This window comes from Catharus ustulatus, chromosome 1 (genome assembly GCF_009819885.2).
Source record: "Catharus ustulatus isolate bCatUst1 chromosome 1, bCatUst1.pri.v2, whole genome shotgun sequence".
NCBI lineage: Eukaryota > Metazoa > Chordata > Aves > Passeriformes > Turdidae > Catharus > Catharus ustulatus.
Window position 1 is genome coordinate 142,876,746 of NC_046221.1, and position 25,843 is coordinate 142,902,588.

The 25,843-nt window shown below is 40.8% G+C and overlaps 1 protein-coding gene across 1 annotated transcript in view; it reads right to left on the bottom strand.

The window, feature by feature from the left end:
* Positions 1 to 25,843, bottom strand: part of LOC117009237 (R-spondin-2-like) — a 105,597-nt gene that overhangs the window by 16,625 nt on the left and 63,129 nt on the right. Inside the window, exon 4 of the mRNA XM_033083816.1 lies at positions 25,426 to 25,614. Coding sequence (XP_032939707.1) covers positions 25,426 to 25,614 — 189 coding nt within the window. The remainder of the gene's footprint in view (positions 1 to 25,425; positions 25,615 to 25,843) is intronic.

A 25,843-nucleotide genomic window follows, 5' to 3' on the forward strand; every position in this document is an offset into this window, starting at 1 on the left:
CGCTGCACAGCCATTTGCTCACTCCTCCTCAGTGGGATGGGGGAGGAGAACTGGAAAAGAGATAACGTTCATGGGTTGTGATAAAAACTATTTCATAGGACAGAAAAAGAAGGGGAAATAACAGTAACAACAACAGCACCCGTGATGATGATAGAATACAGAAAACAAGTGATGCACAGTGCAATTGCCCACCAGTCCCTGAGAAGTAGCTGCTAGCCTCCAGCCAATTCCTCCCAGTTTTCTTGTTCAGCACAAAGCCATTTGGTCTGGAATATCCCTTTGTTCAGATAGGGTGAGCTGTCCTGGCTGTGTCCCCTTCCAGTTTTTGTGCCCCCTCCAACTCCTTGCTGGCAAGGCAGCATGAGAAGCTGAGAAGTCCTCGCCTTGGTGTAAGCACTGTTCAGTAACAACCAACACATAAGTGTGCTATCAGCATTATTCTCATCCTAAATCTGAGCACTCTACCAGCGACTAGGAAGAAAATTAACACAAATATGTGACTTTGGCTACATATTTGGACTGGCTGATATAGTTTTAAGTGCTGGAAGGAACTATTAATTTGGACCAAACTCAGCTAAGTGATTATCAGCTTCTCACATTGAGGTATGACTGATCTCTACCAAATGCTAATTATTTCATCATGTCAGCAAATACTCATTTCTTGGCCAGCACATTCATCACAATCTATTCCATATGTTGACTTAAACTGTCCTGTAAGATTAATAGTAGATGACAACTGGATCATTTTGGGTGTGACATACTTATCAAATCTCAGTTGTTTATTTTCTCTACTGAGACAATTAAACCACTATTACAGCCAGTTTCCTTCTCCTGAACTCAGACTGGAAGCATTTTCTTCTTCTCATTTACCAACTTCACAAAAATCCTTTCAAAATCCTGTCTAAATTTATTCTCCTTCCAGTTATGTATAATATCTCCTAATTTCCTTCTGTGTAGCCAAATAATTACTGCCCAAATCCAACTAGTTATTCTTCTTTAAACTTCTTTCCACACATACAGGCTTTGAACATGTGATTTCTGGTGTTGCTCATTTCTGTGTAAATAAACTTTGGGTAATAGCTCTTTCCTTGAACCTAATTTCAACAGGAAATGTAAAGCACTAATACACAGTTGAAAAGTAATGTTTGAACTACAGAATAAGCATTTCTCACTGGTTTGTCTGTCAATTACAAGCAATTTAAATCTGCACAATTATCTGGATTGTTAGTTAGAAATTGTCAGTGTTAAAGTTTTTGTTTTTACCAGAACTAAGGCAACATCCTAGGTAAAAGTGCAGATTAACTCTGTTATCTCTATGAGGAACATTCATAAATTGCATTAATCATTATTCATATGTAATTAACTAAACCAAAAAATCCGCCACCCGCAATATGAGAATGACATCTAGGAAAAAAAAGTTTTAAAATGTACATTAGAATGAAATATAAACATCATACCTCAGTTACAGATTTTCATTAAAACACAGTTAATTTTTCAGAGGAAAATATCTTAGATGTTTGAACATTTCTAGAATACTGAAAAAATGTGACCATTTTAAACTACAGATCTGCCCAACAGACAAAACACACAGTAACATTTAAGAGTGATTAGTAAGGTAATAGCAACAAATCAATTATTCATTGTCAGGAAATGTGTCTATTTAGATTAAGTGATCATAATATTATTTGTTTCCAACAAATACAATTCTCTGATCTTTAAACAATACATTATTTTGAAATACCTCTGATTTTATAAATTAGATCTGATTCTATAAATTAGATGACTGATTTATTTTTGAATATCTGGATAAACATACAAGTGAAATTTTTGTGAATCAAGACTTTCCAAGCCAAGTCTCAACTGTGAGGGATTTTTTATGATTAAGTATGAATTCCTGGAAAACATGGTTTATCATAGAAAAATTGGCAAAACTTTCACAGTATTTGCCCTAACAGGCGCCACTGTAATGGGCTGCAGATCTATGAATAGGCCAAGTACAGAAGCTAAAACTAACACTGAACAATACAATATGTTACTAAGTGGGAAGACAGGGTTTTCTTTTTTTAAATTATAATAGATGGGATTGATTTCATCCATAATTTACATAATGAACAACTTAACTAGCCTCATCTCATCATTTCTCAAAAACATTGTTTTGATAAATGATTCTCTTCTGAAATTTCATCTGGCAATGAAATTTTGGTCATCTTTGAAGAACTGATTTATTCTCTTCTTATGCTCAAGAATTACTACTTGGAAACATAATTGAGCTTTCAAACAACACACCAGATATAAGTTACTATCGCTAGCAGAATTTTGCTCATTCCATGCTGGCCATAAGTCTTGAACAATCACTGAAACTCAAATTTCACAAATCCTTAAAAGCCTATGTGCGTAATGTTATGGGCAGCAAGAGTCAGCTGGTGGCATCAGAATACAAAAACACGAAAGTGGCTGCTCTGGGTCAACCAAGGATCCACCAAAACCACTACTGCAGCAGTAGCCCAAAACTAACATGTCAGTAATAGTATAAAAGTAGGACAAAGACATGTACTCCCTTTCACAAGAAGCTTCCCTAACACACATGAGGCTTGGCATGTCCATGGCCATATGGAGGCACTCACTGCAGAAGGGATTGGAAACAGGAGAACATTTGCTGGAGAACATTTGCTGTTCTGCTGGAGAACATTTGTCCTGGTCAAAGCCTTGCAAGTGAAAGCCTCAGCCTGACCTTCCACCACTCAGGAACTTCTTTGCCACTTCATGATACTAACCCTGCAAGTCAGGCTTGGACCATGTAACTGGGACATCTGACTTAAATTTTTTCGACTGATAATAAATCAGGACAAACTCTTTTGCACAAAAGGGACAGCTGACTTTATATGAAACTCAAAAGTGTGAAATCTAGGCTTATTTCAAAAGCACAAGACATGGATTGAACATGTAAGTCTCACATGTATTTCCTGAGACATGAGAGATCCTAAACAACAAGGGAAAATGTGAACAGATGTATGAGATTACACTGTAGGGAGTAAAAGAAAGAATGGAGGCACAGTTCACCATAACAGAGTTTTCAAGCTTATTATCTTATGCCCTGTATGCCAGGTCAATTCCTGACATGATAAGTCATTAATCTACTTCTTTTGTAATGCCAACTCATAGCATCATGTGGCCATCAAGATGATGCCACTTAAAACTGGTAGTTTCATAGTGTCTCATGAAAATGCGTGCATCACTCCATCCCTAATTTAAATGCATTACAAATCAGGCACATAGTGCCTGCATTTCAGTTATCTGAAGTTTATTATTATAAAAAATACTTCCATTTTTTGCATATGGCTTTCAAGCACCACAGTTCAGAAAGACTGGCCTGGGATAGTAGTTACAAAGCATAAAAGCATGTGAGGACATTAATTTCTGATAAAATGAATGGTTAAGACTCCTGTTATGACTACATCAGACAACACACTAGACTTCTATCACCTTTGGGAAAGAAAACAGAAAATTATTTTCACTTTGATTAAATGGGGTCAGAAAAGAAAAAGGCATCTGTTAATATTCTGTTCTGAGGCAAGCTTATTTAGAGAACTATTGTGTTAATGCAAATGGTAACAGTTTGTTGCAGATGTGCAGTAGAATATAATGCAGCCAAATCCTCTGGGCTTTTTGAAGTAAGAAACCATACACAGAAGACGTTGGTGTGCTTAATAACCATCATAAAAGAGAATGTTCAGAACAGTGCCCCTTGCCTCAACCACCAACACTGCAAATGTTCAGTTGTAAATGTTATTTTGAGGAGGTTAAGGCATAGATTGACTCAGAAATCAAAGTCCAAGTGGTTAAGGGATTTCAGGATTCTGTATTGATATTTCAAGGCAGACCGAATCTTTTTATATTCTAGTCACTTATTATATTGATTTTAACTATTATAGTAGCAGAGAGACAAAGTCACTATAAAATGGGGAAATATTTTAGGATAGTAAGAAAGAGACACAAATGGTGCTAATGTCTCAGTTTTAAGAAAAGAGCATCCACAGTATAGCAAAGAACTACATTTTACTTTCAGCTACATCAAGTAAACTGCAGATATTTTCCTGACATTATATGTCTCACATAAGTTCTCACTGATTTTTTCCATAGTGCTTAGAAATTTTCTCTACAATCACCCTCAATGTTCCAGTGAGGTGTACAGCTCCCCATCAGTCATCTAGTCATATAAATTACCTTTCCCTGGTAAAGCAACAAACTAAAAATCTCAGGTGGACTAAAATATCAGGTTCTCTAAATTACATAGCACAAAAGCACATGTTATATCACTTTTTTTAATAATGGAGAACCATGTAATTAAGAATAAAGCCATAAACTTTTAGCCCTGGTAATATGCTTGCTTTTTAAGACAATTAGTATAACAATTTGGATTAATTTACCACCACTTCAAATTTGAAATCAAATTATGCATAGCAGAGAATGGTTGAAGTTGAAAAGGACTTCGAGTTTAGAAAGAGAGGTCATCTGGTCCAACCTGCTCAAGCAGGAACCTTGCAGAGCCATTTGCCCCAGACTATGTTTAACTGACTTTGGAACATCTCCAAGGTGGAAGGCTCCACAAATTCTTTGAGCAACCAGTGCCAGTACTTGGTTGCCTCGCAGTGAAAAATGTTTCCTGATATTCAGAAGGAACCTCCTGTATTCAGTTCATGCCCATTGCCTTGTTTCCACTCTGTCTTCAGGCATTTAAACACATTAGTAAGAGCCCCCTGAGTCCTCTCTCTATGCTGAACAGCTTTGCCTCTCTCTCAGCTCTCACTCACTTACAGCAGAAACACTCCAGTCCCTTCAATCATCTTCACTCAACCCTGCCTTGAGCTCTCTCCACTATGTCCATGTCTCTTGTGCTGGGGAGCCCAGAGGTGGACACACTACTCCAGCTGTGGCCTCACCACAGCTGGGTAGAGGGGAAGGATCTCCCTCATCCCATTGGCAACACTTCCAATACAGCAAAGGACATCATTAACCTTCTAGGCTGTAAAGGCTGTAAAGCCAGCACTTTGTTGGCTCAAATACATAAATATATTGAGATTTCTTATTTAAAGGTTAGATAAAAATATCCCATTCACTTGGAGTACCTGTTATACAAAATATAATATATACTCAGATTACCTAAATACAAAGAGGTATCATCACCAAACATCAAAATTATTGGGCAGACTGATAAAAATTATCACTCTAGATTAATTACATCAATTAATTTATTTTACACAGATTGAAAGGGCTTGCAAAATTGAAAGAGTGAATTATAGCATTAATGAGTAAAAAGACATACATAGTAGAAACCCCTGTTCATTGGAGGAAAATAAAGTACAAGCATAGGAAGCAGAATAAACCAGAAGAGTGAGGAGGAATAAAGCTAAACAGAGAGAAATGCATCAAAAATGAAGGAAGAAGAAAGCATGCAAGGGTTCAGAAATAGTTTTGGAAAGTGCCAGAAGTCTGGTCGTCACTAGACACAAGCAATACCATGACAGAAGAATTTTTGACATGTTGATATTTTGGTGAATTTATATTTAGTGATGTTTCTTGTAATCATTCAGTAAATAAAGTAATTAATAATTTAATATAATGCTTTTAAAATTAAATATTGTAATTATTTTTTGGAGGGCAGAAAACTCACACCATTATGCATGTCTGCTAAGCTCAGCAACTTCAAAAAGGGAGGTTTTGGTGAAGCTACAACAACTTCATGAATACTTGAAATTGTGATTTTCTATATGCACTGTGGTGGCACCTGTGTAAGAGTACATGTGTCTTTGAACAAGCATCCTGAGTGGAGAGTCACTCCATCAAACAAGAATATCAAATCTTGTCTCAGTACAGGATTGAAAAAATGCACATGATTTGAATGGAATATTATGAAATACTACGAATATTCTTTTTCCTCAAGGATCTTAAGAAAACATATCAAATTTTTTGTGGTTATGTTAGAGAGCTAAATTTTTTTAAAAATACCCAGAAGTAGAAATGCCCCAACAAAAATGCACAGTGTGAGCAATAGCTATGTCTCCTCTCCAACTGTATTATTCCATTGAAAATCATTTATTTTAGTAACCAAGAATTGGAGTTCTAGGGTTATTTAGTAGCCACATCTTGACATTTAGAAAAATAGCTGTATATCAAGTATCACAATTTTACACAGTGCAATAACAGCATAATCACACAAAACAAAACACAATCCATTAACCACAATCTGAATATTTTCATATACTTCTGCAATTCCTACTTTTAGCCAGTACTGGAAGCTCCAAAATCCTGGAAGAAAATTTGTTCTTATGGCATGATTTTGGAAGATTTTACATTCCTTTTTAATGGTAAGATAAATTAAATAATGATCAAGACTTTTTGCAATGATATGGAAAGCTAAATATTCTTGAGGTCATGGCTAGGATTCTAGGACTGCATTCAAAGACATACTGTGCTACCATTATTCCAAACTAATATGTAATTCACAGGTAGCTACAACACAAAAATCTCTATCCTTCCATTCCATCCCTTGATTTAAGCCTTGAAAAAATAGGGTATTAAATACTCAAAAATAAATTGTGTATATTTTCACTGATATCAAGAAATTCCAAGAATAGTGCAACAACATTTTTAGTGCCAAACTCTTTCAAACTCCCATTTCTAAACCAGTAAGGGAGAGCTCCTTGTGGAGTGTTCAGCACATCTGACCACTAAGTTATTTGTCTCGTTTGGGCTGATATGGACAACTGTAACATAGTCACAAGTATTTCATAAATTAGGACACTACTTCTGAGGAAAACAAGAAAACATGATTTTATGGGGCTATTTTATAATCTAGCATTTTATAATCTTGAAGTTTAGTGTGGAGAAGTATAAGACTACAAAACGCTCCCAGCACGCCCTGCAGGACTCTTTCTCTGGGCAGAAAACACTAACTTTATGATGAACACTTTCCCAAGCCCCTGAGGGACTTAGAACAGTGAGTCCATCAAGAAGTCAGTAAGGCATTTTTATAAAAGCTGAAGGAAACTTTGAACACACTCATCCCTCTGGAAGAATACTCTGCAGCAGCCAAAGCTCAAAAGTGCTCAGCACTCCGTAGGGCATGATAATAACAAAACTGTTATGGAACAAGTTTTTGAAAGCCTGAACAACAGCAGCTGTGTATTAAAAGAAACACCAATAGTGAAAGATTAAAATTATTCTAGCTGCAAGCATCTTCTGGAGTTAGGAAATACCAGCAAGCCTGGAAGAACACAAACACTTTTATTTCTGTGCATGTACAACCCACACGTTTTATTATTAATATTATATCTAAACAGATGCAATTGTCCCAGTCTTTCTAATATGGGGGTGTTAGCTTTTTGGGATAACACAGCAAGCTTGAAGTATAAATGAAAACATGATATATACCAAACTTAATCAGTAAAAATCTAAGCACACACAAAATCTAAGTGCCTTTATCTTAGCTAAATGTGTTGAGCGGCAGAAAAATAAAAGCAGAATGATAAATGTTGGCTCTTGAGGTACAGTCACTCAGACAAAAATGTTTTTACATTTTAACATTATATACACAATTAGATACTCCATTTCCTGGTATTTTTCCATCAAAATAAAGCTAGACTGTAATAAACACCATATGAAACAAGCAATATTTAGATTTGATTTTTATCATCATTATTTTTATAAATTTGGCACAAAAACACTCCAAAACTTTCAAACTAGGCAAATTACCTCTTGCATTTATCATCAGAAGTGTAAGATCACCATAAGTACAATTTAGCTCCTTTTTAACAGAAAAATGTGTTTGCTAGCAAAGATGAGATTATGGAGCTGGTCTAGTATTAACTTCTGCCAAGCATAAACAATGCTGCTCTGAGTTACTACTGACTCATATGGCTAATGGCAGTAACTATTATCACTTCATTTTCTGTAAAATGGCTTAGGTTTGACCCTTGTGACAACTCATGCCTGTTAAACAATCAGCAAGTGCTTGCTTTCCAGATCTCATACCTGAGGTAGCGGGGTGACATCACTACCCTTCAAGAGCCCTTTAAAATGAGTTTGTCTCATTTTAACTTGTGCTTAGCTGAACACCATATTCATGGGAACACTGCTGTAATAGGACAACTTCAATCAACTCAGCTTTGAAGAGCACAAGTAGCACATTTTAGAAGAAAGCTATGTTTTACTAGCAGAGTGTAAATATAACTGAAGTATTTTTATCTGAAGCAGGAAATTGCTGTGCTTAATACAGGATTTGGAAAGTCTGACTATATCACAACTGGGTTTAGTGCAATCTCTTTTTGGACACACAATTATACCTATTCAAGACAAATGAAACTGCTGACAGGAACCAAGGAAGTGAATTACCAGCTATTATTTTGTTCAGTCACAATGCATTGCATTAGCTCATTTTTTAGAGCTTAATAGAGAATATGAATTTCTAATCTTCTCAAATTAGCATGCCAGATAGTGCATTGAAGTGTTCCTTCACTAATAACACTTGATGTTTTGCTGCTGACTAGGTTTTACGTAAATATCATGAAAACCAAATGTTTTCACAAAGAAATACATCAGAGTTTTCACATGAATACCTAAGTGAGACAGTGTTTCAGCAAAAACTGAAACTCTAAACCAGCACTTCTAAACATGTTTCTTTTAGGGTTGGATGTCAGGTAAAATTTTGACAACTACATTGAGTCAAAAATCATAAGCCGGTCAAAAGTAAAATTTAAAACCACTGGATTTTAATGGAATAATTAATTTCCAGTGCTTTTCATTTAATTTCTGGTGTTGAAACATTCAAAGTGTCCATTTTCTCTAACTTTTGCCTGCAGCTATAAAGACTGGAAAAACAGCTAAAACATTAGAAGTGTTATTATGTGGTGGTTCCAGCAGCTGAGCTTTAAGAAATCAGGAAACTGCTGACAAAAATTACTCAAGAAAGCAATACAGGGAACTATCATTAATCTCCTCATTACTACTTTATTCTCTAAATCGTTTTAGGAAGTAATAAGGTAAAACCTTTTTATAACAATTCCTGCAAGTGATACATGGTAACTTTCACAGTTCAAAGAGTTCTGCTGAAGGAAGCACCTGAGCTTCCTCACAGGGTCCACAAGGAACAAATATTTTACAGATTTCAGGGTATTTGTACCTTTTCTTTGGCAGCTGAAGTATTGCCACACTGACAGAATTGGAGTTTCAATCTCAAAAAAACCCCTGTCTTTCCAAAATCAGGAATTTTTGGTTGAGGAAGAAGAAAAAATTTTGCACATGACACTCTTCTCAGAAGGCTTCTGCTACTCTTTTGTCTGTTATTATATTAGAACAAGACAATTTTTTAAATTATCGTAAGTGGTACAAAAACACACCAATTCAATTGCTATTGAGCTGACAGGAAGCCTCTACCAATTCTAGAGAATTTAAACAGTAACTGTCCAAATTTTTGGTTCACATAGAAAAATAAAACTCCAATCAATAGATCCATGCCCTTCTTTAATAACCATGAAAGATGATGCAGAGATGCTGACTTGAGAAACTGTCTAAAAAAAAATAATAATTTTTAAGTGGTTGTTTTGAAGCATGTTGCTCCCAGCTTTGAAGTGCACGCACTGGTGCAGTTATAACTCAAGTCCAGTAACACATTTAAGCTTTTATTCTATACTCAGTTGAGGAAAGTGAATCATTTTTTGTGGGTTTTTTATTATTTCTTCTAGGACAACCTTCGCTGAATTGCTCAATGAAGAAGGACATAAGTTATATTTTGGCTCCAGTCACTTTTAAATTCTGAGATCCCATTACTTCATGGAACAAGTAACAATTACAAAAGAGATAGATTTGCTTCTCATTTAATCCAACCAAGTAATTAAACTTTTCTGGCTTTCATGGGAATTCTGATTTTTGGCAATAACCCTCAAGAAGTTCACACTCATCAATGCTATAAGAGATTAATAGCAACTCATCTATAAAACACCACCAACCTATTCCAGATCAGCATCTCACCCAAAGAACTAGGTGAATGCTTTATAAACTCGAGTCACAGTTTGAGATATTGTAAATCTATGACACTGTAATAAAAGGGGGAGAAAGTTCCCCTCCAAAGAAATTTAATTTCTTTTATCTCTCTGAAAAAAAAAATTCAGATGATTGGAAGAAAACAAAGAGAAAAGTAAAATATTATTATTTCACAACATACTCCACCCAAAAAAACATTATTCTGGAAAAGACGTATGAAACATTTTTTTTTTTAGGACTTGAAATTTGAAGAACAATTACTTATTTAATTAAAAAAACTCCAGTTGAAAGAACTGTTCAGCATGTTATAAGACCTCTTAAAACACTATGCTGTTTTTTGGGTCATCTCTGTTTCTGAGTTCTGCAGAAATAATAAATCCTCTTCTCTTTTTTCCTTGCCACAGCTGCAAGAAAAAAATGAACTTTATCTCCCAGGATTTTTCCATTTATATGTCATGGGCTCATGATCCACTGGCGTCCCCTGTTCTCAAAAGAGGAATTATTACAGCCTACGTTCAAGCTGGCACTGGATTGCAGACACGATTAACAGAGTCTGGGGGCAGAATAATCATGTACTGAGTGCTGGGAATTACAGCTGATGGCATCTATTCATCCCACAAAGAACATATACAGAATCATTGCCAGTGACTATTAAAAACTGATTCTGACCTTACATCAAATGTCAGTAATTTGTATTATCACACTGACACAATCTGCAATGATCTTGAAACAACTTCCTTTTTCTTCACACTCACCTCCCTTTATTTTACCACAGTACTTTCTTTTAGCTGGAAACCTCCCACCAGTTGTTCCAGTTGCCTAACCAGAGCAATGACCTGAAGCCTGACACAGGACTTGCTCAGTAGGTTTTTTTTCATCTGTCAAGTTTTTATGGCCCAGAAATTTTTTCAGCCATCAGTTATCAAATACAAAGTCTTTTTTCCTGTTGTAAATACACTCTAAGAGTCCTCCTCATATATCACTCTTAGTGCAATATGGCAGAGTTGCAAACTGATTTTTAGTGCCTCTCCCCTGCACAACGTTTTGCAATGCTTAACATTATCTTCCATATTTGACCAAATTGTGATTTTCCTTTGCAAACCTTAACAGAAGTTTTTCCTCTTGTTCAGATGTTATAAGGAACAGATGGTAAATGAGGAGGTAACAAAATAATCTGGTCCATAAATTCAGAGCAAAAATAAAAGCCGGAATTTAACCATCTTTTCGGTAGTTTATAACTAACTTTGTTTTAGAAACCCTTTAAACATTTGTCATGTCAAGTAGTAGATAAATGTAGCAACTTTGTCAGTATTGAAGAAACTATAGTATTATAGATGCAATCTAGCTTCAGGGCAGCCATGTTAGATGTGATCAAAGCTGCTTGGCACTTGCCTCTAGTCAACAGCTAAGGTTTCATTGTGCAACTTTAAAAGCAATGAATTAAAAGAGTTTGACATTTTTTATGGTATTCTTTCTACAGTGCTGAACTTTTTGTATAAGTACAGTTGGCAACGCACCCAAAATGTCTACATTTGTATCTGAGAGAGAAGTAGAATAATTTAAGAGCTGGTTGCCATTTTCATCAGGAGTTACTCTAACAAGTGCCATGGTGTTAACATGGGATATGGATGTCATTGGAAATCCCTGTGCTCTTTATGTTCCATGACAGCTCAAGCAGCTATGTTGGAGTTGCAAGTCATGCCCCTTGTTTAAACTTAAAGTTTGTAATACATCTGACATGAGGTAAAGCACCTGCTTTGGTGTCCTACTTCTGCTGCTCTTTGCAACTAAATACCACTGACTTGGTACCAGGTTTGCAGAAGTGATCACACTTATGTGCATGATCAGCTATGAATGCCAAGGAATGCTCACAGGAAACCAATAAAAGGCTTAAAATAGATAAATATATCAACAGCCAAGATAATACAGTTATGTAAGTAGAATAGTCTTAAAACATCATCGAAAAGCTTGTTATTGTGTCTGCAATATTTCTACACAGTAAAAGATGTGCACAACATAAGACTGAAGTGTCAGACTTGAAGGTACTGTGCAAGACTGTATAAACTCAGCCCCATTTGAACCCAACAGCCTTCTGCCTGGTTCACACCTCATAAAGAAACACAAACTGATAGATTCTCACATTAAATGGCAAAGATGATGTAAGACACTAACTCAGTGGACGACACTTTAAAACAGACTTTTGGGACCCCTTCAAAACCTAAACAATGCTAGTTTAGACCACAAAATAAATATGTATAAGATAGAGGATTTCTTTCTCAAAAGCGCCCTGTATTGTGTTCATAATAATTAGTACTGCTTCTGTGTTTGGTGCAGAATGTTTATACTGACAAAGGGAAAATATTGAGATATCTCCCTGGTATTGCATTGCTCTTTACATGTTACTACTCATTTTAGGCTAATTTATTCTTAAGACTGTGCTCAGAAAATTATTTACACCTACTTATTTTTAATGGGTGCAATACCATGTAATATCAATGCAGAATGGGGATGCTCTGTCCATCATGAGAAATTCTTGCTTTCTCTCACTCTTCTCCTATGCTCAGGTTCCCACTCCTTTACCAAACACTATCTGCAGAATCTGAATCCAAACACTATCTGAAGAATTTTTTTTTAGTTCTTCAGAATGAACCAGGAATTCAAAGTGTTCAAGAGGAAGATAATCTCTGAGGTATAAAGCAAAATGTACTACAGGACTCAGTTGTGCCCAAACTTTCCAATCTGAAATAAAATTATCTTACATTATTTCAGAAAGCTCTAAAAGACAACAACAACAAAAAGACAAAACCAAGCAACAATTAAAAAAAAAAATAGTAGATCTGTTCTTCCATTCCCCTTCTACTACTGCCTTTCTTCTGCTGTGCAGGAGAGGCAAAGATGCAGGCATATCTAGGAGCTTTCTGTGAAGGACTTTCACTGTACCGCCCTAAAAATCAGGGCAGTTGACTCCAGCTTAGTTCTAGCACTCGTGGTCACCCAAGCGAGAGCAGCTGGGGAGATTGTTCCTTCACATATTCCCTCTTGGTACTCCCCCTTCACTCCTCTAGCTGTCTGCTGCAAGTTAATTAAATTAAATCTGGCCTGCAGCAAAGTACTGGAAGCTGCTGCATTTATGCATCAAGCAGTGTGCCCTTCCAGTTATTGTGAGCCTCCCTGTAATAATTAGACAGGAATAAATCCCACAAGAGAATGAGTCCCCCAAGTTAGCATTCTTGATCTATGCACCCGCAGAGCAAATCAGAGTTCTCCACCCCAAACACAGTACCTCACGACCTGAAAACATTATATCTGCACAGCACCATGCCAGATCTAATAAATCGTGTGTCTCAGCAGGGACCATTAGCTCCTGCACAACATTATGCTGACACTTTTAAACTCTCCATTTTTTAAGCTACTTTATGCAGCATTGGCTTAGGAGTCTCTGAACTACACATCACTGTAGAATTGCACACTCTTTGTCTGATTATAAAAGGCAAGGGAAACCATTCAGTGAATCAGCATGTGTGAACAGGCTTTACCTTCTCCCATTGGCTACAAAGCCATTAATTATGAACCATATGTCTGTACCTCCATGATGTTTTCTGCCTAAAGAACCAAAGCTGAAGAAGCATTCCCTCTATTTCTGGGATGTTTTCCTCTCTCCTTCTCTTTCCTGAATTCTTTACCCTCCACATTGGTGTTCTCTGGTTGTAGGATATGAAGTGAACAACTTCTGCTGAATTCACCTGAAGCTGGGAGGCTCCTGTCTTAGGCTGCCTCAGGTTGCTACAAACTGTCAAGCAAGCAGGACACTGAGCATTCAAAATGATTCTCCAGAATAACAAAGCTTTTATCAAGGGTAGAGATGAGACATCACAATTACAGCAATGTAATGAGTTTCTACCCTGACAGTCAAGCAGCTGCCATTAGCTTGTGCACACTGCTGGTACTGCAAGTGGGAGGGTGATGTATACTTAGATAATTTGCATTGGTACTGGACAAGGAGTACTGCTCCTGATGGGCACAAATGATCATTGATAGCAGTGACACCAAGACTGGAGGAAACCTGGGATGCTGTGATCACACACTGGTGGAGTTTGTAGTCCTGAGCAATGTGGGTCAGGCAAAGAGAGAAGCTGGGACCCTGAATTTTAGGAAAGCAGAATTCCAGCTGGTCAAGGAATTGGTCAATAGGATCCCCCAGTCCTATTTCTATTAGTCAATAGAAACCCTTGATTTCCCCCCAGGAAACTACCCTCTGGGACAAGGGGGTAGAAAAGAACTGGTAGAACTTTAAGGACACTTTCCGTAGAGCACAAGAGCTCACAATTCCCAGGTGTAAGAAATCAGAAAAGGAAGGCAAGAGAGCAGCATGGCTGAGTCAAGACCTACTGGTAAGAGTAAAGGGCAAGAAGGAAATGCAGAGGCAATGGAAGCAGGGCCAGGTGTTCTGGGAGGAATTTAGGCACTCTGCCTGGTTTTGTGGAGATGCAGTCAGGATAGCCAAGGTACAGCTGGACTTAAACTTGGCATGGGACGCAAAGAATAACAGGAAGAGCTTCTACAGGTGCATCAGCCAGAAAAGGAAGGTCAAAGAAAGTGTAACCCCTGATGAGCAAAACTGATGAAACTGGTAACAACAGATGAGGCAACAGCTTTTTTGCCTCAGCCTTTACCAGCAACCTCTCTTCCTACACCACTTGAGCAAATGGACTGGAAGACAAGGAGAATGAAATTCATCCAACTGTAACAGAAGATCAGGTTCATGACTGCTCAAAGATGTAGCTGATATAGTTGCTAAGTCCCTCTCCATGATGTCTGAAAAATCATGGCAGTCAGGTGAAATACCAGGTGACTGAAAAAAGGGACTCACTATACCCACTTTTAAAAAGTGCAGGAGGCAGAACTCGGGGAAATACAGACCTGTCAGCTTTACCTTTGTGCCTGAAGATACCATGGAACAGTCAGGATGTGGCCCTTGTACCAATGCTGTGTATACAAATATTATCTGTACAGCCTAATTGGTTTATTACTTAAGGAGAGACTTCTGTGCAAAGAAAGCCTTATTGAACCTTTAAAAACAGAGAAAGGCTGATTGCTCTCTAGTCATGCCACACCTGAGGCAGGTGGCTCTCCATATCTACCATACCCAGGCTTGTGGTTTGGCAGAGGGTATGCAGAGAACTGTGCCTAACTGATTGATCCTGAGGGAGGAACATACAATCTCAGGCAGGTGAACTTTTTCTGGTTTCTCTACTGTGACTGAAATGGCTGACAACATAATGTACAAAAACAGCTCTTTGGTCAAGAATTACAAATGAGTATGTATATGGCTTTCCCTCCTACAAGTGGATTGTGGTTTCAGAATGAGCAAGAGACAAAAGCCAACAGGAGTTACTTCACAAGGGTATGCACAATAAAATCCATCAAGTACCTTTCATGGACAAATTCAATCTGTGCACTTGGATCAGGCACAGCTCTTTTCAGTATTTGTATTTCCTTGTGGATTAGCAGCTGGCTCTTCTTCAGTACTTTTAAACAACCCTGAATTGTATAATTACCATGGGACCATCCTAACTCGTACTCTGGTAATTTACGAGGATTTACACTCTGGTACACTCAGTTATTCATTAAAAACAGATAACTCCCATAGGAGACACTGCATCACTCAATACTCATGCTACTTCTGAAATATGGTGTACTTAAAGAAACACACATGTTAAAAGTATTTATCTGGTGTAAGATATAATAATGGCAATAGATGAATAAATTGTGCATATAACCTTTTAATGATTGGGAAAACTTTGTTAATGTTGTCCAAGAAATAGTTCCTATTACTTTAATTAGAAAGGAGGATTGAAGGAGTATTTTCATAAGGAAGGGAAAAATTCACTTGAGTTGGCTTTTCTGCACTGCTAGTAATTCCCTTGAAAGCCTTTAAAAATAAGTTGAAAATGAATCCTGTCAGTATGATAAAACAATACATAAATTTCCAAAGGCTGAATCATCCTGATAAAGTAGGTACAGTTAAAACCTTTTGCTCAGTATATGTAGCCCATTACAAGATATGCTTTGGTCAGTGGTACTGAAGAGGAAAACTAAAACAGAAATCAAATTACCACAACGCTTTTCTACAAAAGTGTTTTGCTAATGTCATTAAAGCTACCGTCTGCAGGTCACTTTAGACAGATTTAATTTCTATTTTATGCATTTTTAAATTCTGCTCCATTCAAAGAGACTGAAGTCCCTTAAAAGCTTTAAAATGTAATCCATCAGTTAGAAAAGCAAACCAAAACCACACTTCACTACAACAGCTCTCTGAGGAAGTTTAGGTTAGTTATGTCTATCTAAGCTAAGCTACAGGTTTCAATATAAATAATGCATTATTGCACCACATTCACACAAACTCACAAATTTTAATAATTACAATTGTAACCCGTAGTAACATTTATCCAGACAAAAATGGCAAAAAAGTTTTGTAGGAGCACAGTGAAATAGTAGCAAGCTGCCTCAACTACCTCCAAGAACAACCATCCTATTTTCAAGGAAAATACAAACCAAACACTGAACAATTACCTAAATTGCCTGAATCTCAGAAGGGTTATTTTCAATAAGTGTTGATATTTTTTCAGAGCACCTAATTTTTTAACTGCTTATGTTAACTGACCTGATTCCAAACACGCAGAAAAAGGAGAAAAAGGACGAAAATCAGTCAGCAGCTATATCTTGTTCACAGAGCTTTAAGAGCCACCTCAACCCCTCCAAGGAATGTGATGCAATCTAGCAGCAGGAAAGAGGAGGCATTCCTGCAAAATCTGCAGGAATGGATATTATTTGGTTTCAGAATTGAACATGACTGCTACTCAAACTGATGTTCAAGTTTACGTGGCTTATAAAAACTATTTCTAACTACAGTAGTTTCACGAATACAAGCCGCACGGATTATAAGCCGCACCCCCGGTGCCTCGACAATGTTGCTGTCTTTGTCAATAGATAAGCCGCACCCCGAATATTAGCCGCACTTTCGTTCGTGCGCAGCTTTCACAAATTGGCCAATTAGTAACAGGATCGCGGCATAGGGGGCTTTACTGGCTCGGGGCGGGGCCAGGCAGGCTCGGCCCGCTCATGGTTGCCGACGGGGCCGGGTGGCCTAGCTCAGCGCCACGGCTCGGCGGGGCTGGCCGGGTGGTGCTGCCGCCGCCGCCGGGCTCGCTGGCCGCCGCCGCGTTCCCTAGCCCTGCCGGCGGCCTGCCGCCGCCCGGCTCGCTGGCCGCCGCCGCGTTCCCTAGCCCTGCCGGCGGCCTGTCGCCGCCCGGCTCGCTGGCCGCCGCCGCGTTCCCTAGCCCTGCCGGCGGCCTGCCGCCGCCCGGCTCGCTGGCCGCCGCCGCGTTCCCTAGCCCTGCCGGCGGCCTGCTGCCGCCCGGCTCGCTGGCCGCCGCCGCGTTCCCTAGCCCTGCCGGCGGCCTGCCGCCGCCCGGCTCGCTGGCCGCCGCCGCGTTCCCTAGCCCTGCCGGCGGCCTGCCGCCGCCAGGCTCGCTGGCCGCCGCCGCGTTCCCTAGCCCCGCCGCCGGGTTCGCCGGCCGCGGCGCGTTCCCTAGCCCCGCCGGCGGGCTCGCCGGCCGCGGCGCGCCGCGTTCCCTAGCCCCGCCGCCGGGTTCGCCGGCCGCGGCGCGTTCCCTAGCCCCACCGCCGGGTTCGCCGGCCGCGGCGCGTTCGCTAGCCCCGCCGGCGGGCTCGCCGGCCGCGGCGCGCCGCGTTCCCTAGCCCCGCCGCCGGGTTCGCCGGCCGCGGCGCGTTCCCTAGCCCCGCCGGCGGGCTCGCCGGCCGCGGCGCGCCGCCTTCCCTAGCCCCGCCGGCGGGCTCGCCGGCCGCGGCGCGCCGCGTTCCCTAGCCCCGCCGCCGGGTTCGCCGGCCGCGGCGCGTTCCCTAGCCCCGCCGGCGGGCTCGCTGGCCGCGGCGCGCCGCCTTCCCTAGCCCCGCCGGCGGGCTCGCCGGCCGCGGCGCGCCGCCTTCCCTAGCCCCGCCGGCGGGCTCGCCGGCCGCGGCGCGCCGCGTTCCCTAGCCCCGCCGCCGGGTTCGCCGGCCGCGGCGCGTTCCCTAGCCCCGCCGGCGGGCTCGCCGGCCGCGGCGCGCCGCCTTCCCTAGCCCCGCCGGCGGGCTCGCCGGCTGCCCCCTCCCATCTGCACCGCCGCCGCGTTTCCTCGCCCTGGCCGGCACTGCAGGCCCCCGCACCGCCAGGCTCCCCCACGCTGCTGGCCCCAATTCTGCTGGGCTTCCCCCGCTGCCAGGCAGCCCCACCCGTCGGCCTTCCTGCTTCTGCCATGCTCCCCTGCACTGCTAGCCCCAGTTGTCCCGGGCTCCCCCGCCCTGCTGGCTCAGGCTCTGCCGCCCGCCCCCCACACTGCTGGCCCCGCCTCTGCCAGGCTTTCCCACCTCAGCCGGGGCCGGCCGGGCTCCAGCTTGGCTTGGGGCTGCCGCGGGCTCTCACTTCCGTGTTGGTAGCTTTTAGAATTTTGTTAATAGATTAGCCGCCCCGGAATATTAGCCGCACTTCCGGGTTTCCACCAAAATTTTGGTCAAATTGGTGCGGCTTGTATTCGTGAAATTACTGTACTTTTCAAATATGAGTCCAATTGGATTGCATTTTCTCTTTGGAAATTAACTAAGGAATGGATTGCTACCAACAATAAAAAGAAAAATAACAGCAATGGTTTAAAAGTCAGAGTAAGTTTATACTTAAACTCATTTTAATGAATATGAATCAAATGCATGTGTAATACAGCTATTTGCTCTCTTAACCCAAAAAAATGCAAAGAAATATCCATGTAATTTTTTGTTTCTAAGAAGGAAGATTATAGAAAACATGATACTTTAATGCAGAAAAGAAAAATCCGTTTCTTGCTTGATTTGAGTTACTTTATAGTATGCAGTCACCTGAGAGGTACACTGCCTAACTTTTACCTGCAAATCTAAAAAGCATCAGGTATGGAAGTGCTCCAGTACAAACGCATGCATGCGTGTACATCTAACTGTCAAGGAATACAAATGTCATGAAAACATTACGACAAATTTATTTCTGTATTTTCCCCTTTGAAGCAAATACAGACAACAATTTGTAAATCATCATCTCTGAAATAAGCATATAAAGAGGAACAGAACTAAGACCAAAAAAGGGAGACTCTTTAATGTCTGAGGATTGTGAGAGTGATGGCTAATCCTGGTTTTCTCACAATTGACCTGATTTAAGCAGGAGGTTGGATTAAATGACCTTCTGTGTTCCTTTCCAACCTGAAAATACTTGTGATTTCATTTTCACTTTTTTTATTGTTACCAAACAGAGATGAAAACATTTCTGCTCTTCTTAGAAGCTGGTACAAACTTAATTGACTATTGATGATAACTACAGCTCCTGCCTATGAGCCTTAATTAAAATACATAGTCTAGTTGCAGGCACTCACACTGAAATGAGAAATGAGCACCATTATGTGTTTCATTTTCTTCAGGGTCTAGATTACCTTTACAATTAGTTTTCACTCTCTGCAGTCCCTTCTGAATGTGATCAGCTAAAGGGTAGAACAAGACCCATATTTTAATACTTGCAGCACAACATTCTCTGTACAAAGTAGATGTTGACAATCCAGACAAGCAGAATCTGCAGCTGACAAAGGCCTGTTTCCTGAACAAATGTACTAACAAGCATGCCAGGCTCTGATGGTTCAGCCACACTGTAAAACAGTTCTTGTTTCCTGGAAAGCCTCCAAAATACATCAGACTACTGTTTTGTGCTTTCTTGCTCCCACTTATTAGGTCCTTCACAAAATACGCAGAACGGCCATCAACTAAAATACTCACAAAAAAATTTCTCATTACCATTGCTTTCCCACCTGGCACTGTGCAATTAAGTGTTTTGGTGGAGTTTATTTTTTGTAAACTGATGCTGAAACAGGTCAAAATGCTCAAAAGAATGTGATCAACTGCCTGATCACAGAGATCATTCATTGAGTTCTGGTATTATACTTATTTTGACTGTTTTTTATTTCACACTTAGGAGGAAAAGATTCATTGTAGCTGAAAGGAACCCCATGAAATTCAACAATGTGCAAAGTCCTCCATCTGGGAAGGAAATACTCCATTAAAAATTTGGGCTGGATATGGACTGTCGGGGGAACAGCTCTCCTGGGAAGGTCCTGACGAAACTTGAGCTAAATGTGTGCCAACTTTGTACCACAGCAGCAGTGATCACTGCCTTCAATCTGCTGACCTGTTAAAACAACGTGACAGCAGATTAAGGGAAGTGATCATCTCCCTTTGTATGACATCCATCACACCACATCTAGAATACCATGTGCAACTTTGGGTCCCCCAGTTCAAGAAAAGAAAAATACTGACAGACTTTGGCCCAGCATCACCAGCATGGTCAGGAGCTGAAGTGTTTACCCTGGGAAGAGAGACTGAAGGAACTGGGTTTGTTGAGCCTGGAAAAAAGAAGGCTCTGGTGACCTAGAAGGATTTGGGGGTGCTGCTGTATGAGAGGCTGGACATGGGCCAGCAGTGTGCATTTGCAGAAGTATTAGTTTGGCATAGAGTAATAATCAAGTTTCAGACAGCTTGAAGAACTGCAGTCTGAGGGACACTAAAATAGCAGAGGGCTGCTTTGCCTGCTTATGTAACACTTAACATGAAAAATTAAATCTACCTGCAGGTTCCTGGAGTGTACAAGCAAAGAGGAGCAATTACTGAGGGAAATATGAGAAATGTACAAATAAGATGTACAAATAAATATTTATAGTAAATATACGGGAAAACATGAAGAGAGCAAGATTTATCAGTCTGTTGTACATTTCTGACTGCTGATTTCCCCACTGGTTTTCTGAATTCTGTTTTCTCTCTTCTTGAAGGAGGAGAAAACTCATTATCAGGAAGAGACCAGCATGGGTAGAAGGTGACCTGAACAATCCAAACCTCTTTTGTCTCCTCTCCAAGCCTCCTAAGACTAACCTCTCAAAGTAGAATTCACATTACTGTCAAGCCACAGGGTAACTTACATAACATTAACAGATATACAAGTATGACATTTCCATACAGTAATAACAGTTAAATCAATAACCACTGAAACTAAGAAAATATCTCTAAGTAACAAATATGAAATCAATGTTATTCTTTTGTTGCTGGCTTCAGTAGGAAAGAAGTTAAATCATCTTTCACTAGTATTCCAGCTTATATCTCTACAACTCTGCAGATACTGAGAAAGTGATAAAGAAACAGGAGCTGGGTAACACCTTAAAAATATGAAACTGAAATAGTAGGAAAACAGAAAGTAACTCCCCTTCTACTGCAAATGCACAAAAATCTGTTTTGGATGTTTCCCTGTAGTGTGGACCATGAATAGCAACTTTAAAATATACAGAAGTAGAAAGCACATGACAAAAGCACTTTATTTGACCTTATTCTACCAAAAATATCCTTACTTCCTGTGCTCAGCTTAATCCATCACAATCTTCAATCATCTTAGCTGTATAATCCAATACTTATTCTCCACATTTGTGTGAGTTCATGTACTGAGAATATTAGGATGAAAGGATTTTTTAACAGCTTCTCAACTAATATTTACAGGGGATTATGGTTTTTCAGTCTCCCAGAAGTGCTAACCTTACAATTTTTTTCTCTTATTTCCTCAGTTTAAAAGTTCAGTTACAAAATTCCTAACATTAGGAAAACACCATATTTTTAAAGACACAGAATCTCTTCCTTTGCAGCCAGAACCTGTAACCTGTGTCTGTGCCTCCCACTATGTCACAGAGATCAAACAGGCAATAAAACATTTTGAGTGTCTAATGGGGCAACCTGCTAACTAAAAGATGATAAAGAAACAGGGTCATAGACCAGCCCTGTATGTAGTATAAATTAAAACATATTACAAAGCAGGAGCTGTGTAAAGGGCAGCCTCTGTGGTTTCCTCACCTGCAGAGATTACCAGGTCTGGGGAAGACTTACCCCAGGCACTTAAAATACCACTAACACTTTCTCAGGAGCTTCTTAGGAGAGAGAAAGGAGTTTATCCTCTGGGAGGTGTTTTCCATGATGGCCCAGAAACAGTATTAAACACTGTATTCAGTGTGGAGAATTCAAACCCGCAGTTTTGTACACATTTATTTTTATCTCTGAAAAGAGATGCAGGGAATTCCACACCATGGGAGGACAGGACTGTAATCTTTAGGATTTACTAGAGCCCATGAAAGAGTACTGCATTAAAGTACTACACTAAATTCATATTTGCAGCAACAACTTTCCTGATATGTGGTGGAAAAAAAAGCAAAGATTTGATCAGGGATCTTAATATAGAGACAATATGGACACTAGGCAATAAATATACTCACTCTCAGAAAAGCAACTGTGTCTTTGAAAAGACAAATTTGAGATGCAAATCTTTAAGCAGTGACCTGAATTGCTGGACAAGAAAATTTGAAACAACCTAAGCAAATATGACATAAAAAGATATGAATGTTTGATAGCTCCAAACTAACATAGTTACATGAGCATGATACAGTATTCTTGAATAATATGGCTCACTTAGACACACTTCTCAAATTATTTACAACAATTTGAATAATTTGTATCATAACTAAATTACAGTAAATTCACGAATACAAGCCGCACTGAGTATAAGCCGCATGGCCGGGTGTTGGTAAGCATTTCGTTTTTTGTCCATAAATAAGCCACACCTGAGTATAAGCCGCTCTGTCGTTCGCAGCGAGGACCCGCATGCAACAAAGTTGCCAAATAGTAACAGAACCGCGGCAGGGCAGGGTTTACTGGCTCGGCTCGGGCCATGAGGGCTCGGGGCTGCCGACAGGGCTGGGTGGGCCAGCTCGGCGCTGCCGCTCGGCGGGGATGCTCGGGGCCGGCCGCCGCCACCGCTTTGCTCGGTCACCCCGGCCTGGCACTGCCCCACGGCAGCAGGGGGGGCACAGAGCCCGCCGGCACCCGCGGCGGCCATGGGAGCCGGGGATGAAGCCTGCCTGCTCCTGCGGCGGCAGCACGCGGGGACGGGAGCACCCCAAGCCACGGGGCCAAGCGGAGAGAGCTGTCCCTGCTTTCCCCGAGCCATGGGGCCAAGCAGAGAGAGCTGCCCCTGCTTTCCTCAAGCCTTGGGGCCAAGTGGAGAGAGCTGCCCCTGCTTTCCCTGAGCCGCGGGGCCAAGCGGAGAGAGCTGTCCCTGCTTTCCCCGAGCCGCGGGGCCAAGCGGAGAGAGCTGTCCCTGCTTCCCCCGAGCCGTGGGGCCAAGCGGAGAGAGCTGTCCCTGCTTCCGCCGAGCTGCAGGGCCAAGCAGGAGGGAGCTGCCCCGCCTTCCCCACCCCTGTGCTGCCTGCACGGAGCAGCTCTACCTACCGTGCAACAGAGTATCAATTTGTAACAACCATGTAAATGCAGGGTTTTACTGGCAGGAGCTCGACTTTGCAGTTTGCACCGACTTGGTTTGCACTCCCAGGGTTGAAAATGTCAGAAAATTATTCACATATTGGCCGCACCTGAATATTAGCCACTTTCACGGTATGAGAGCAAAATTTTGGTCAAAACAGTGCGGCTTGTATTCGTGAAATTACTGTATCAAGACTAAACCCACATTTCTCCTTGCTAGGAGTTTGGATAGAAGCTGGATGCTGCATCCACAAAATAGCTCCCTTTATACACACTGAGTACCTAAATGACTAAGTTTGTACCACATGAAGCTGAATTGCAAAAATCCTGCAATTTTCTCAAATTTTCCACTATAAGCTAAACTGCCTGCATTTGAAGGCAAATGAGAACAAAGAAAGAAAAAAAAACACTGATTGGAGATTTAGTAGAACTTGACACAGGCCCCTTTTACTTCCTTTCATTTTAGCAGTAAAACACTTCCTCAGTTGATCTGATTACTAACCCCATTTGGGCTTCAGAGTCTATTAGGAGTAACTGGATCACTCAGCAGGCTGCAAGCACTAAGTGTAACTGCCTTGATGTAGAGGCAGCTGACTAACAAAGATACCATGACACACATACCATGGCAGCCCAAATCCGCCTTCATTTTTGCCTTTTCCTCTTGTTTCCTATAGAGATTCATTTTGTATGCTCCATTCCTGAGTGCCTTTGAGAAGTTTATTAGGTTGCAGATCGAGTGTGCTGTACAGGGCACCCCCCTACCACTGTGACTATGCCCTAGGTGTGCATCCATGTGTGCATGAATACAGGGACTGGGACAGGGAAGGCAAAGTACATCATGGACTGTCAACCTGGATAACAGAGAATCAACTTCATATACTCATCCAGAATGTCTTGCAACCCTAGAGACAAAAATGGTGCTTACAGAGATTTAACCCATATCCATAAGATAAAACTGTGTATAACATACATACACACTGGTAGGAAGAATGATCAAGCCAAGACAGACTTCTTCAACAATCCAAGAATACAAAGCAACTTAAATAAGTACCTTTTCTAAGGCTTTACCTTTTCTAAGCTGTTTCAGGTTTATCTTATTCATCATGTTAAAGTTTTCTTCAGGATTCTTTTCCCTGTATTCTTTTTTATTTGTCTGATTTCACAGTTGACCTAGCTAGCAGTAGGAGGTTGGACTAGAGATCTCTCAAAGTCCATTCTTTATTTAACACTGTGATTCCAGAAGGAATGGCATCTTTATCACCTGCTGATCACCCACCTCTCCTACAAATTTTGAAACCTGTTTAAGTGGTCAGGATACATACCTGAGAGGTTAAACTTTTCAACTTAAAAGATAACAGAAACTCTCTACCAGTGGAGTGTCAGTTTGGGGCCTAAAAACCAGCATCAGCATCGCTGCTTCAGTCTTGCAACACCATGATAAAGAAATTTGATTTTGTTTACTTGAGGGAATTACAATAGGCATTTTCATGCTGAAAATCTTGATATCTATCACTGTTCTATTTGTATCGTATCTATCATAGTCTGGTCTCACTCTACAATATTCAAAAGAAATAACATGTTCCAGCTAATAGTTCCAGCCAACAATGTGTAATTAACTTCTTTTAGTTTAAATACCCATCACACAAACACTGTGTGTGCCACCTGCATTATCTTTGCTGCCATGTGCAGAACAAGTTGTTCTTCCACCATCAGCATCAATTCCATGCTGAAGCCCAAACTGCAACCTGTTACAGTTCTTCCAAGAGGCTCCTCTTGGAAAAACCCTCAGTACCACACCAGGAAAAACCCAATTTCACAGACTGATCACTGCCATGCTGGGTGTTTCCCTGGAGTGTCACTATACAGACTAGGACTGATGTAGTATTGCTGCTTTTCAGTCTTGGCTGATGGAACAGAGACAAAATTTGGCCTTCAGCTCATAAAGATTATGCAGGCATGGGCTACACTCACCTCCTGGACAATGCCTCATGGCCATTTTACACCGTCTGGACTCTGCAATGGTTGGACATGGTATTGTGTCTTTTGCTGGCTTCTTCACTATTTGTCTTGTTCTCGTTTCCAGGCCCCACTTAAATCCACATGTTTTGTTATTTCTGCTGCAAGTTCCCCACTCACTCCATTGACCCACTTCACAGCCTTCTGATAAAGCAAAATAAAACACAAGTGAGCAATTCTTCTGGTTTTAGTTTTTTTTTTCTTTTTTCTTTTTTCTTTTAATTGGAACACACTGTACACTGTTAGAAAGCAACACTCGACATTTTTACTATTAGCAGGTAAAAGCTAGAAACAAAATTAAAATCTCTTACAGAACCTGAATCTTTTTAGCCAGCATCAAACCAACCAAAAAGAAATCAGAATATCTAATGGT